Raw genomic sequence first — 15351 nt, forward strand, 5'->3', positions numbered from 1 at the left:
TCCTCACCGACCCTCGTGTCGTCGTGGAGGAGATGCTCTGTGAGGATCCCAACTTTGGTGTGGTCGGCTGCTACACTAGTCTCTCCGCCTTTGAGTCGCTCTCTCTCTCTCCTGTTGCGATCCATTGCTTCCTCCTCCCTCGCGTCGGTGTTGCCATGGGCCTAGAAGAGGCCAGCAGGCAAGGATGGTAGCTGTCGTGCCGCTACCGCATCACGGAGGAGTGCGGTGCTCTGCCATGGCCTCACCAGTGTGGAGGTCAAGTGCACCAAGGCCGACGCACGGGGAGCCGACCAGGTCCAAGGCGTGCGACACTTGGTGAGGAGGACGATGGTGGCGAGGGGTGTGCCCAACAACTCTTTGACACAATGTCTTAGAGGGGCTGAGTTCACCATCCTAAAGAAGATGTGACTCTATACAAAGCAAGCCAATCAACCAAACAAACATGCATTGTAGCCAAGCTAAGCAGACTAAGACTAGCCTAGCTTAATTTTGTTAGGCAGAAACACACCCATAGTGGTTAGCTGCTCATCCTGCACATTTAACCCACAATCACCGTACCATTCAGCACCACGACATCTCGGTCCTTTTGCCGCCAGAAGTATAGTTCTTTTGCACCATCGTCATAATACAAGCCATAGGTGACTAACACAGGTTAATGGAGAACCGCACTTAACCCCGCTGATATCGTTTAAAAATGAGAGATCAAATCAAACCCCACCTTCCAACCATCATATAAACACTCACGCACGCTCTAAACTGATGAACACAAATAGATTTGAAGTTTGAGCCGATCAAAGTTAGTACGTTCGTTTCTGCAGTGAACACCCAACATCCTCTGCTCTAGCATCCATGGCTTGCAAACGCCTCCTGCTCGTGATCGGGGTCGTCGCCGTGGCGGGCGCGGTCGCATCTGGCGCGCCGCCTCCGCAGCCGGCGCGCATCCAAGCGGACGTCGTTGTGACGGGCTTCGTGCCCTGCAACAACGGCACGTCCATGAGAACGGGCTCTGCTCCGGGGTTCCCAGGTAATTAAAGCTTCAATCTCGATCGATCTGCGCGTGACTGCGTGCGTTACCGTCACACGTACGTGCGCATGCCTCTTGCAGGCGCGCTGGTGGAGCTGCAGTGCACAGGCGACGGCGCCGCCAGCGCCTTGGCGGCGAACGCGACGACGGACGGCAAGGGGTGGTTCCGCATGGCGGTGAACACGACGGTGGCGCCGTCGAGCGTGGCGAGCAGCTGCAGCCTCGTGGTGGAAACCCCGCTGGTCGCCTGCGACGCGACGCTCCCGGCCGCCGGGACGCTCCGTTCCGGCCTCCGGCGGCTCGTCAGCATTGTCTTCTTCCCGCGTGGTTTCTCCTACGTGGCGACGTCGGCCGATGATTCGCCAGCTGCTTAGTTTCATCGAGTCGGCGAGTGGGTATCGCATTGTAGCCGTCACAAAAAGCGACGGACGACCAAAGCAGTATAGGTGGATGGGTTGTGTCATATCGCCTGCAGAGCTAAATACTTCCCTACCTTCCATCCTTGAATATAATAAATTAAATTCGGAAATGCTAAAAAACGAGCGCACACGCTGCGGAGCTGCAGCACGCACAGTTTAGATGAGCTGTCTGGCTAGGGCGCCAAGGCTAGAGTTCACCGGAGTTTGCCATGGCCACATGTGGGAGGGGAGGGGGAGGGGAAGGGGAAGAATGTGATCGCCTTGTCGGAGCTTCACGGCCGTGGCCGGCGACAATAGGGTGGTGGGAGGTGGTGGAGTCAGGGACGACATCGCCGGATCTAGCTAGTGGAGTCCCGAGTCCGCTCCGAGTGTCGCTGCCCCTTCTCGGTTCGGTTCCGGTTCCTCTTCCTCTTCCTCCCGGACGTACCCGATCGCGTACCCATACTCAGCAGCGGTTCGCCTTCCGCGCTCCCTCCGCCGAAGCGGCGTAACTCGGCGAGCGAGACATTGACGGCCACCGCCGGCGTTCCGCGCGACATCGACGCGCTGGTGGCGGCGTGGCTAGCTACCAGAGACGGAGCTAGCTGAGGGGGGCAGGGCGTCAGTGACGTGCTGTTCGGCGACTACGACGGCCTTCACCGGAACGTCGTGAGTCGTGCGACTCGCGAAATCCCAGGCTCCCGGTGCATGCGATCGCTGGTGACCGCAGGCACAAGGCGACTGCTGGGGTGCTGGCTGCATCATCGCAGCCAGGCACTCGCATGCAAGCGTTTGTTCTTCGTTCTAGTCTCTGTGTTGCAGTCTTGCTCTCTTGCAGTTCAGGTGTTCAGGCGGCATTCAGCATCAGCACTACAGCTGTTTAGTTGTTCTGCTTTTGGACTGTACTATTGGCCTGCCTATTATATTCTGGCGGTTTGTTGTCCCATGCTTTTGGACTGGAATTGGTATGTGTTTGGGACTTTGGGTTTGGTTCTACTTGGTTCGCTTCTATTTTTTTCTGTCAGCCATAGATAATCACAAGCAAACACCCTAGCTTGTCCATGTTCAGTGTCTCGCAAAAAAAAAAATTAATAGTGCATGAGGAGCAGTGGTTAATATATGCTCTCCAATTGCTAAATGTTAGACAAGGTGGGGGAACAGGTGGGTGAGCGACACATATTGAGTTATTGTTTTACTTATATTTGTGAATTTTTATTATAATTTCAACAGTGCAGCTCTGTTGGACAAACCGGCAAATGATAGGTATCGCACCTACTATATATAGACGAATGGATTGTTTTCAGATAAAATTGCAAAAAGGCCATCGAAACTCTTGTTTAGGAGGGACTTCGTCATGGTGCAGTGAGGATGTCAGCAATTTACCCTAGGTCAGCTAGCAAGCCTAGGGAAATATATAGCGAATGGACATTGGATGAGTTAGTTAAGATAAGCCTTGTGATTGAAAGAAGATGGACCAATAAGAAGTTCGTCAAGAAGAAGAAAAATGGCCAAACGTCGTACTCCCTCCGTCCCCAAATACTGCTATTTCTAGCAGATTTCAGAAAGATTAGTGTGGCAAACAAAAGACCATTCTACCCTCAATTAATTTGGGTTCCACCATTTAATCATGCACGTTAAGTCATGGTTCTCTATTTCCAACGAGCTGCATTTAATGCCAACTAAACAGGCTCAAACAATTACCATGCGCCAAAGTACTACTCCCTAGAAGAAATTAAATGATCTGGTGGACTACGGAAGTTCCAAGGAGAAATTAAATGGGCTGGTGGACTGAGTATGCTAGTAGAAATAGCAGTATTTGTGGATAAAATGTTCTCCTAGAAATAGCAGTATTTAGGGACGGAGGGAGTAATATATCTACAACTAAAACATACCAAGGCCTTGTTTAGTTCACTCCAAAAAGCAAAAAGTTTTCAAGATTCTCCGTCACATCGAATCTTGTGGCACATACATGAAGCATTAAATATAGACGAAAGCAAAAACTAATTACACAGTTTAGCTGGAAATCGCGAGACGAATCTTTTAATCCTAGTTAGTCCATAATTGGATAATATTTGTCACAAACAAACGAAAGTGCTACGGTACCGAAATCCGAAATCTTTTCGGAACTAAACAAGGCCCAAAAGCAATCGTTCACAGGTGAAGCGAAACTTACTGTCGCAATATCGCTCCGCCCGGCTTCCCCTCGCCTACACCCATCCCTCCCTCCGTAAAAAAAAAAAATCTCCCCTCCCCCATCCACCGTCGAGCTCTCGCCGGCCTACTGTGATTTCCTCTGTGCCGACTCCCTACGCGCAAGTGGCCCCGCTTCCCTTCCCCCACCGGGGCTCCCTCCGGCTGCTGCCCTCCACGCACCCAGTGCCTTCCTCTGGCCGCCGTCCTCTGCACCGGCGACACGGTTCCTCGCAGATGAAAGAGCGGGGCAGTCCCTCATGGCGACGACGTGGCTTCCCCTCGCCGCGGCTCTTGGTGGCACAATGCCGCATCCGTATCTAGCGTCGTTGGCCAACTTGGTCCCTGCGCCAGCGAGCTCGCTAGCTCCGGCGGCCACCTCTGGCACGCGGCGATGGTCGGATCTGGTTCCTGTGGGGGTATAAACCCCTATACCCTCACGGGCCTATATGGGCCGCACCATCAGAGGTGGCTCGGCCCACAAGATGAAGACGTGCGGCGCACGACTGGTCGGCGTGCACCGCAAGGCTACAAGATATTGTACCAAATAGGATACTTTGCTTGTAACTCTGTCCCTTCAGGATATATAAGGAGGGGCAGGGGTCCCCTAGAGGACACATCACATCATATTCTCTCAACACAAATCAATACAACCAGACGCAGGACGTAGGTATTACGCCAACTCGGCGGCCGAACCTGGATAAAAAGCTTGTCCGTGTCTTGCGTCACCATCGAGTTCGTAGTTTGCGCACCGTCTACCGATAAACTACTACCGTGGGTATACCCCAAGGTAGACTGCCGACTAGCTTTCGTCGACAGTGGCGCGCCAGGTAGGGGGTGTGCGTACAGCTTCCCAGACGAACAAGATGGCCATCATCCCCGACTTCGTGGTCATGGCGGGCGGCTTTACGTTCACCGTCAGCTTTAACAGCTTCACCGCCACGATCACGGAGGAGGCGTAGATCCGATCTACGCCAACCACTTCTTCATCGACGTCGGCGGCGGCTCCAACCACGCTGGCTACGACTCCGACCACTCCGACAATGTCACCGACCACACCGACGACTCGCCCTCCGCTCTCTCGCTATAAAGGAAGACAGATCAACAACGCAGATCTACTCGAGGCTTTGACCAAGTCGGCGACTCGACTTCTCGCGGCGAGCGTTCTTTAACAACATGGCATGGTGGCGGTCATCACTCTTTACGTTTGACAAGATCTAATCAGCTGGAGTGACACTGCATGGATGCATGCACGATGCCTTGGACACCGATAGGCTCAAGAATCAAGGCTCATTAATCAACCATATATGATCTACAGAATCATGCAAGCCAGCAACAAACAAATAAAAGGAATACATGGTCGGCACCGCCATGCAATACAGACTAGGCATGCATGCAATCGTGATGTCCTCGTCGCACTTGAGATCAAGTACCGGCTGGCAGGCTACACGCGGGAGTTTCTTGCAGACAACGACAACGCCCTCCGACTACATGAGGCCATCCGAGTCGTCGAGCTGCCAGTGAGCCATGTCGAGCCATCAAGCGAGCCGCTGAGTAGGCCACGTCGAGCCGTCAAGCGAGCCGTCAAACGAGTCATCTAAATCACATCTATCTCCTCAAATATCATGACTCACCGACTCCTCTACTTTACTCGGCATCGATCAAGGCTCATGATATGACTCTGTCACGATGAGCGGGGGATCGTGAGCAAAAGGAAGGGTGCATGATCTGCGATGCTATACATTAGTTGGGAGTATACACATATATCCACATTAGCATGCATGCACAGAGATCGCAAGCACAAATATGATCGTCGACCTGTTGACAATCATCTACGACTCCGACACATACCTGTCCGTACTGTTCATGCAAATCGTCAAGCTCCGTTCGAGCTCCGAACGATTCTCCGAGCTGGCTAGCGAGCTGCTCGGCCTACGTGCTATCGTCGCATCGCAATGATGATTGCCGCGAAGAACGGCGCTATGACAACTACGACCCTCGTCATGATGACATATCAAAAAGCTTGAGGGCTAGATAATTTTGTAGCTAACGACCAGACTTCCGTCCAAAGATAAGCGCACTTCTAATATTTTATTTATTCATGGCATAATATTTTTAATATTATTATTCTTCAAAACAACTTTTTTAGCCGACTAGTTTTTTCTCCTACACGAGCTTTCCAGAGCCGGTACTGTCTCCGACTCCTCCCTACACGTGCACGAGATCCGCCCTCTGCGTTCCGGGTGGTCGGCAGTAACTCTCTGACGTGGCTGACAATCCTACGCGTGCCTAGGTTCCGCACCTCATGCTGATTGTTGGCTAGACCAGAGCTGGTACAAGCTCTAGGATGAATTAACTACTCGTGCTAATTTTATAATAAAAAATCTAAAACTTATCTCAGTGCTGATTTTTTATCTAGAGTTTATTTATACATCATGTACTACCTATTTTCTCTATATTTATTTTTCAGGAGTTTGGCCCAGTCGACAAGCTACGCTCGGGGACTCGTCGACTATTCCCTACGCTGTGCCCGGGAACTGCTCCGACCACCGAGCACGTTTACGTTCCCAACCACGCTCGGGGACTTGTCGACTACTCTCTATGCTATGCTCGAAGACTGTGCCGACCACCGAGCACGTTTACGTTCCCAACCACGCTCGGGGACTTGTCCACCGGTCCCTACGCCGTGCTCGGGGACTGTGCCGACCACCGAGCACTATACGCTCGGGGACTGGTCGACCAGCTCACCAATTTAAGAGCTTGGGGACTGCACCGACCACAGAGCAATTGATGCTCGGGGACTGGTCGCCCAGTCCATCAGCTCGGAACTTCAAGGACTGCACCGACCACCGAGCACTCGACGCTCGGGGACTGGTCGCCCAGTCTATTAGCTCGGAGCTTCAAGGACTGCACCGACCACCGAGCACTCGACGCTCGGGGACTGGTCGATTAGTCTATTCAATTGCAGACGGACTGGTAAATTCAATTTTTTAGACCTTGCTACAAGGCTCATACGTCGCCTTCCAGCAAGCTCGGGGACTACATCGGTACGATGCATCTGGCGATGCATCTCAGTTACAGAATTTCTTTGAGGACTTTTATTTTGACCCTGGCACCACGTGCCTACGTCACCTACTACCAGGCTCGGGGACTAAGTGGGCACACTTCACCTTGCGGTGAATATGCTTGTTTTTTTGATGTTTATACCTTTCAAAAAAGTAAAGTGGGCACACTTCACCAGGAAAGAAATCTTTTTTAATTTAGAGCACCATGCATTCTTCGAACAACTCGCTTCTTCGATGTCAATGTTGATCAACTATCTTTTGAGTTGGTCAAAGAACCGTTGCAACTGTTTGGGTGACTTTCCTGTTTATTGAAGACGTCAAGCCTCGCTGATCGAAGAAGCTCAAGACGGCGTGTTACATCACAATACATGGTGCTCGGGGACTAGCTGTGGGGGTATAAACCCCTATACCCTCACGGGCCTATATGGGCCGCACCATCAGAGGTGGCTCGGCCCACAAGATGAAGACGTGCGGCGCACGACTGGTCGGCGTGCACCGCAAGGCTACAAGATATTGTACCAAATAGGATACTTTGCTTGTAACTCTGTCCCTTCAGGATATATAAGGAGGGGCAGGGGTCCCCTAGAGGACACATCACATCATATTCTCTCAACACAAATCAATACAACCAGACGCAGGACGTAGGTATTACGCCAACTCGGCGGCCGAACCTGGATAAAAAGCTTGTCCGTGTCTTGCGTCACCATCGAGTTCGTAGTTTGCGCACCGTCTACCGATAAACTACTACCGTGGGTATACCCCAAGGTAGACTGCCGACTAGCTTTCGTCGACAGTTCCCCTCTACCTTTCCCACCCCTTCTTCTTCCTTATCCATGGGAAACGTCCTTCCTTGGGTTGGATTATCCATGAGGTGCCAGCTGTGAGTCGTGGACATGGGGCACAACATGGATGATGGCGTCATGCTGCCTCCGACAATGTCCTCGGTGCTGCCGCCACCTCCATCTGCATCTGCCTTTGCCGGATGCAAGCAATCCGATTGTGGCTCAGCTCTGTATGTTGATTATGGCTCAAGCCGTGAGGGCGATGTGGACATGGAGGTGGATAGGGAGATGAACTCGCTGCTGCCGTTCCACAAGTCCGTGCACGCATGGGACAGCAGCAGGTCAGGACCAAGGGGCAGCTGAGGACGGTGAGGCAAGCACAGAAAGCTTTTGATATGTTTCTATTATTTTTTCTGGACGTTAATGCCAGTGCATTTTTTGGTTGGACCAAAGGGGGGCCTTGCAGGTTCCTGACGCCATGACTACATCACTATGTCAATTGCATTGTGGCTAATCCTATGCTCTGATTGCATTGTAGGCATGAGCTATCTCCGTGCCGCCACCTCCACCAACGGCTGCAGCAGCCGGAAAAGCGGCGGTGGGCAATCGACACATTTTGCCCTAGCTTCCAGCACCCAGAAGGAAATAGGCGTCTGAGACAATCAAAGGCAACATGTATAAAATAGAAAGGTTTCTCTTGATGCCTGAATATGAATATTTATATCATGTTATTACTTAATTTGATGGGAATTGACTGAAATTTTTCCTTCAGCTTTTAATTCTTTTGCTAAGTTTAACGATCCCTTGCCCTTGATGTGTCAAGCAGTTTTGTAGCTGGTAACTTTGTCTTGTCATAATGTCCAATCGTCCATGCATTTTCCCGGCTTGTTTTTAGACACTGCTGAAATCTGAAATAAGTAAAACAGACCGGTAGCAGATATTATAGAGTAATGCTGATTCTTATCCACTGCTCTTTTATCTGTATGATTCAAAGGCTCCTATTTTTTTATTACTACTTCTGGTTAAATTTATGTCAAAAGGTTCCTAGCAGATATTGAGGTACTCTAACGAGTCGACTTTCATTAGGGAGTTACATTGCTATACAAACAAACTTCATTTTGAGTTTCACGACAACTCTTTCCACAAAATGCTTCTGTGTATGGTCAACAATAAGGCAAAAATATACTATTGGTATGAAAAAATGTATAATATTGAAAAGTGTATAATATCATAATATTCTAGAATTTGACAAGACTAGCTTTTACTGGATGGTTGACCTGCTTTATTAGCCCATGGTTGAGCAACATGATCTAATTAAATGTTTACTCCAGTTGAATATTTGTGGCCACATAGAGCTGCAAATTGTTTGTGAATTGCACAAGCATGGCCGTTAGCTAATGGCATCCAATCGATAATAAGTACTTTTTTTGGCATCTTTCTATCTGGAACAGGACACTGTTCCTGGTAGCAAAGTGAGAAGTTTCTCTTCTGCTAGATTGAACTTTTATAAGAAAAATGATATGTTAGCTGGCCTTTTGACAATTTTGCATTGAGTTTTGAAAAGAGTTATTTGTGACTGCACTTATTGATGGACTGGTATGGTTTGAATTGCAAGATGAAACAATTTAGTCTGGTCTAAGGATGGATTCATTTCTTCAGGCCCAAACGGTTTGAACCCTCTGATTTTGATAGGGGAAAACTGGCAAGGTCACTACTTAGTTTTCCTTTCCCTTTTTGTGCTAGCTCTTTTAGTTTATTGGACCCAAATGTTTGGGTGGTAGTGGTACATGTTTCACAATATTAGTTGGTGTTTAAATATCTGAAGAAAGGTTTTGATTTGGTTCTGATTGGTGATGGAAGGAAGTTTTAGAAATTGTCCAAGCTAATCATGTCAGTTACTTGGCAATGCACGTTTCTTTTTTTTCTTTTTTTGCTCTTGTGAACTTGTGGAAATCGGCACTAGACCACATCCATCCAGTATCAAAAGTTATCATGCTTCTGACTTTCTAGAATCTGTGGTAAAGTAGCTTACCTGCTTGGTTAGAGATTCCAGTTCATGTGGTCAGTTTTTTTGAGAAAAAGTTCATGTGGTCATTGGTGAGTAGATTCTTTTGAGTATGCTTTCATGAGACATTTTTTCTCTTCATGTGTTTTCTTACCAATGCATGTCATTTTCAGAAAAGCCATGTTAGCTTTGTGTGTTTTCTTATGGTTCCAAGGTAGAATAATTTGATCCTGATCGGGAATTGCTACTTCCAAGTCTGTTCTCTTATGGTTTTAAGGTAAAGTATTGGCCCTGGTCAGAACTGCTACTTTCTGGTCTACTTCCAAGGCTGATTATTTGGCTTGCATCAATACAATCTCTTTATAGATGCCCCATGTTCCTTTTGATTATAAGATACAAGGGATGTACTGTTACTTATTCCCCTCTCAGTTCTTTGTTGATGCTCGGCTTGTTGCTCAGCCACTAACTAAATTAAATATTATTGACTTTATTTTGTACTTTTGTGTTTTTATCAGATTACTGCCGAGAGTCTGTTCAAGAACCTCATCCAGGGGAAGGCACTGATGTGTCCTCAGAATGATGAATTACTATGGTAGTGTTAGAAGTCTGGGGATGTAGCTAGCTTATGGCATTTTTTTATCAATTTGTGTTTCAACAGTGGTTCTACAAATTGCTAATAAGTACTAAATCCTCCTTCTGGTAGATGTTTCTTTTTTCTCTATTGCCTCGTACCTCTGTAACAAACTAACAGGCACCAATTTTAATAGTGATAAGGTGCATTTGACACTAAGTTTTAATGGACTATCATGGTTTATGATTCTTACCCTGCACAATATTATACATTTGTATTCCATTCTAAACTGAGCAGCATCTGATAACTAAAAAATTGACATTGCTTATAGGAGATTCCTCCATCTCCTGCCGGGCTAGGATCACATCACTGATATTTAGGTCAACGCCAAGGCGTGTGCTATGTAACCAGCTGACTATTTTTGTTCGTTAAATTGCATGTGGCACTATCAAAAGCTATAGCAAGTTCAAATATTAGGTTCGTAGCAGTGCCGTCTGCTGAGAACGACATCACATCAATAAGAGGAAAGGGAAAAGGAAGAAAAAACCGACGAAGAATATATTCACGAAGAATATCAAATATAAAGAGGTTCTAACTCTCGTGAAAAAGGTCATGCATCACATGTTAAATATATTTTTTTAGATATCAATAGTACTTTAACTTAAAAATTAACAAACAATTTATATGTTGGATACTTCAAGCTACAACTTAAGCCATCTGTATGTTTCTGCTACAAGAAGTCAGATGCAGCATTTTGGAGTTGAAGATCTTCTGGCGACTGACTACAGCTTGTTGTCCTGTAAAGCACATTCTCTTGGTCAAACTATCGAGAGATTAGATTCTTAATTATACAATATATTGTAAAATATGTATTGTAAAACATAAACTTATTATGATTAATATTATATGTCCCGTTGCAACACACGGACATTTACCTAGTATATATATATATATATATATATATATATATATATATATATATATATATATATATATATATATATATAAAAGCAACAAATTAAAGTCATTGATTTATTTCTTAATTATTTTCTGTTTGGGCCACGAATGGACCCAGCCCGTCCAATCCAGCCCTGACCCTAAAGTAAATTAAGTCACCGTTTGCTATTTATTTCTGCCCTTCGTGTTTAGTGATTGACGACGGAGACCGTGAAGTCGCCGCCGCCACGAACATTTCTGAGCAGTGACCAAGTGGCAACCGGCAGGCGCCGTAACTCGATGGTGACAGTCACCTTCTAGATGAAGAAGTGCTAATAGATGGCTTGGAGTTCGTCCCCTAACTACTGTGTCGCATTGACCTATGGCCAGTGGGCAGGCCATGGCCAAGCTTCCGAGACGAGAACGCGTCGCTGTATAGCAGCCACCACCAGCCCTGTAGCTTGTCGATCAATGTCCCTTTTGAGGCCTCCGCCTCCAGCTCTCGCACCGCCGCATCCGCCATGCTGGCCGTGGCCCCTGCAACAACTCCGGTTGACACCAGCCAACCACGGTGTGCCCCCTTAATGCTTGTAGGACGAGAAAGCAGAGCGCTGGTTGACGTAGTCGCGGCTCAGCAAGACGATGTTCTCGGCGCGCCATATATAGCCACACGGGAGAGCGAGGCCGGGATGGGCACGTATGATACGGAAAGGACTCAGGGCTAGGTTGGACTTGAACGGGCCGGGCCGGATCCAAGCGTAGCCCAGGTAACAAATCAAGTACGTAGAAAATAATTAATTTCTTTAAATAGTGCTTTGACATTCGTGTCTTTTTTTTATGAGGAGTACCGGAGCAGTTCTCATATAGACATCTATATATTCCGAATCTTCACGTAGAGGCCCAAGTCCTCCATGTGCACGTCTATTGACCATGCATGCTGGTGTACGTTGTTTTGTGACGTCTTTTTCCGTAGTTGGTTTATCCTTTTTCCATGAACGAACGTACCGCGCACTGTGGCTCCCTATAGCTTGAAATACCGTAGTACCTCCAAGAGACGTTGAAAGATCATCATTTGTAGTGAAAAGTTACACTATCTCTTCGTTATCGTACTATACCCTAGCCATCATGAAATTAGCTCGGACGTATTTGTCATAAAATTCTTTCTATATAATGGCTACATGTAGTACACTCGTCTCTCACAGTCTGCTCAATTAGGCTAGCTATGAATAGTGACCAAGCCTTGTAACTTGTCTCCGGACTCCATCAGCACTGACCATTGTTCTTCTACGTGAACACTTTACCTACCAACAAATAACAATGGCAACCACTAGGTTATTTCTCCTGATCCCGGTCACTCTCTGCAGCTTTTCGTCCTCGTGCTGGCAGCCGCAGAGCAGGGCATCAGGGCGATCCTCGTCATAAATGACAAAGTGCGATGAAAGAGCGACTTGTCCAGGATCATAAACAGAAGCGGCAAAACATGCAAAGCATGCATGTACTATATTTTGCATCAGAGGTGAAGCTAAGGCTTGCCATTGGGTCCGCTGACCTCGACGGATTTTGAAAAACAAAGAGAAAATCACTGTACATGATTGTTTGCTTCAGCCAAGACTCCGTTGATCTTCCAGCCCCAGGCTTCGCCACTGTTTTGCATGCATGCTGTCGTCTCACCATGCATCGTTCATGTATATATTTCTACACTATTATTAATTATTTGCATGCCCATCATCCAGACGTTCCCATGCATGCACCAGCTGGTTATCAACAACGCCACTGTCCCCGGTGGCACCGGCCATCTCCTCATGACCGTGAACCTGAACTCGACAGAGCAGCAGCTGGCCGCCCTGATGAGCAACGGCAGCAGCAAAGACGTTCGTCGTCACTCCTTCGCACGCCTGCGGCGCGCCAAGCTAGTGTTCCCCCCGGGATGCAGGTGGCGGCGGCGGTGCATCCGATCGCTATGGTGACTATCAGCGACGACGACAACAATGACGCTGGCAACAGCGTGCAGAGGCCGGCCGTCGTGAACGGCAGCCTCCATGCATGCAACGAACAATGGCGACACCGCCGTCCACCTCAACGCACAGCTACACAAGGGCGATCCCTCCCCGGCCGTCTCAGCGGACTGGTTCAAATCGTTGTTGCTGAATTCGAATGTTTATTAGTGTGCACGCTCTTAGCTGGTGGGGGTGGCATATTGGATCATCCATATGATCCGAACTCGAATGAACACTATTTCATTGCATTGGTAAACACCCCTTGACGTACAATTTCATCATCTATGGCATCATCCTGTTTCAGTGACATATTGGATCTAAGCTTATATATGTCATTGACTAGCAGCTTGGTGGTGTGATAAAAATTGGGCCTGGTACTAATCGATATATGGAAATTATCTCTTCATCTATATATCTTATATACCTAATAATAAAGAGACAAAATTTCTAGTAATTTTCTTACACCAACATGTAAGATGTAAGACTCCATCTAAACCAAGATTATATTAAGATATGATACTCCTCCTAAATCAAGATTCAATATCAAAGACGTCTATTTTAGGAACATGAGTCAAGTACGACCTCTATTGAGCTGCACCATTGTTTTTCTTTTTTGACTCAGAAACAACGGCAAAAAGAAAAAAGAAAACAGACGAGCACTCAAGAGGAAAAACGAAACAAAAAAGGAAACGGGTGACAGGTCCGAAAGTAAAAAAAAGCACGGGAAAATATAAAAGGAACAAAAAAAAATAAAAAGCTCTCTATGATAAGATATATAATATAAAAAATTAAGACATAATTCATATTTTCTTTGAATCTATTTTTTATTACAAAATACCTCGGTGTCCTTTGGGACGGCTGAACTCCGTATGCGTGCTGCAGATATGGAAGTTAGAAATTAACTAAAATAAGAAGACATAAAATAGTCAAATTAGTAACAGAATAAAAAATAAACTCCAAATTAAAACCACAAGGGGGCACCTATGTCGTACCAGCCCCACTTGTTCTTCATCCGAATTGTCTTATGTTTTTAGAATTAATCCCATGTATGCTTACAACCCCATAGATTTATTTGCCATAGTAGTCGTTGCCGCATTGCCGAGCACACACAACTGTTTTGTTCAATCGGAGGAAGAGGATCTCGTCACCGTCAGGTCTCACCGATTGAGAAGCTCCACGAAGCTCGCTTTGTTGACACGAGTGCGGAGTCCACAGATACCGTATAGCAACTTCGTCGACACGTGTGATCTTAGGCTCCACCTCCGTTGTTCGCACCACTACTACCGCACATTACTCAGATGGTTGGGATATGAGGAGGAGCGCCTACCGTGCCGAAACCCATGTTCATCGGTGTATGTCGGCCATCACCTTTCTTCACCAGGATGAGCGGTGTTCTCTGTCATAGCACCACATCGTAGTTGCTACAGATTTCAAGCCAGAAACCGATTAAACTCCTTAGCATGGACTGCTTGTTGTCCAAGGTGCCGGAACAATCCGCATGCCAGACACATGCATCGAGAGTTTAAGGTGCCATCGGGCATAGACATGGCGATGCTAGGGCCATATGGTCTAAATGGTTGAACTCCTAGGCCTGTGCATGTCTTTGCCACTAGCGCTCGAGGTACGGACCGTGCAACTAAACCCTGAGTCCTTGAATGTCCCATGGTCATAGCCCCAGCCATATTGTGTACTTTCTGATGTCTTGGCAGAGCGCAACCAGACTCAGTTAGGTTGGAGCCAGATGAGTAGCAACAACTACAAGAATTGCCAAGAAGATGGCATAGCGATGGAAGAAGCCGGTAGGAAAACAAAAAAAGTGTGGTGTGATTGACACGTACGTCAAATTTAAAGAAAGAGAGAGAGCTATAGAGATAAGTTTAATTATGGTGTAGTGGAAAGAAAGTGTTATATAATTATGGTGTGAACTGAGTTTTATTGCCATAAATTATAAGGACAAGAAAATTAATAAGGCACAGAAGAAGAAAAAAAAGATAGAACGAATAAGAAGTTCGGCAACAACAAGAAGAAAAATGGCCCAAGCGTCACGTAGATGCCCAAGTCATCCATATCATCATGTGCACGTACGTGATCTATTGAAGCGGGTGTACCTAGCTAGTTTTGTCACGTGTTGTTTCCGGAGTTTGTGGCTCCTATATCTTGAAAATACCGTTACAGTACCTTCAAGAGACGTTGAAAGGTCATCATTTGTAGTGAAAAAGTTGTACTATCTCTTCGTTATATTACCGTACTGTACCCTAGCCTTGATGAAATTAGCTCGGACGTACGTTTTGTCATGAAATTCTTTCTATATTAGGCTTACATGTAGTACAGTCTGCTCAATGAGGCTATAAATAGTGACCAAGCCATGTATCCGAACTCCATC

General features: G+C 46.9%; 1 protein-coding gene across 1 annotated transcript; it reads left to right on the forward strand.

The window, feature by feature from the left end:
- Positions 707-1551, forward strand: LOC8078543 (phylloplanin). The gene is made up of 2 exons (XM_002461154.2): positions 707-1024; positions 1106-1551. Exons 1-2 carry the CDS (start codon positions 850-852, stop codon positions 1396-1398), a joined length of 468 nt encoding a protein of 155 aa, XP_002461199.1. The 5' UTR covers positions 707-849; the 3' UTR covers positions 1399-1551.

Source organism: Sorghum bicolor, chromosome 2, assembly GCF_000003195.3.
Source record: "Sorghum bicolor cultivar BTx623 chromosome 2, Sorghum_bicolor_NCBIv3, whole genome shotgun sequence".
In the NCBI taxonomy this organism is placed as follows: domain Eukaryota; kingdom Viridiplantae; phylum Streptophyta; class Magnoliopsida; order Poales; family Poaceae; genus Sorghum; species Sorghum bicolor.

Bases quoted from the DNA above. Each gene is read 5' to 3' on its own strand.
- LOC8078543 (XM_002461154.2), top strand. From the start codon at position 850: ATGGCTTGCAAACGCCTCCTGCTCGTGATCGGGGTCGTCGCCGTGGCG. The intron at 1,025-1,105 runs GTAATTAAAGCT...TGCCTCTTGCAG, and splicing joins CTCTGCTCCGGGGTTCCCAG to GCGCGCTGGTGGAGCTGCAG.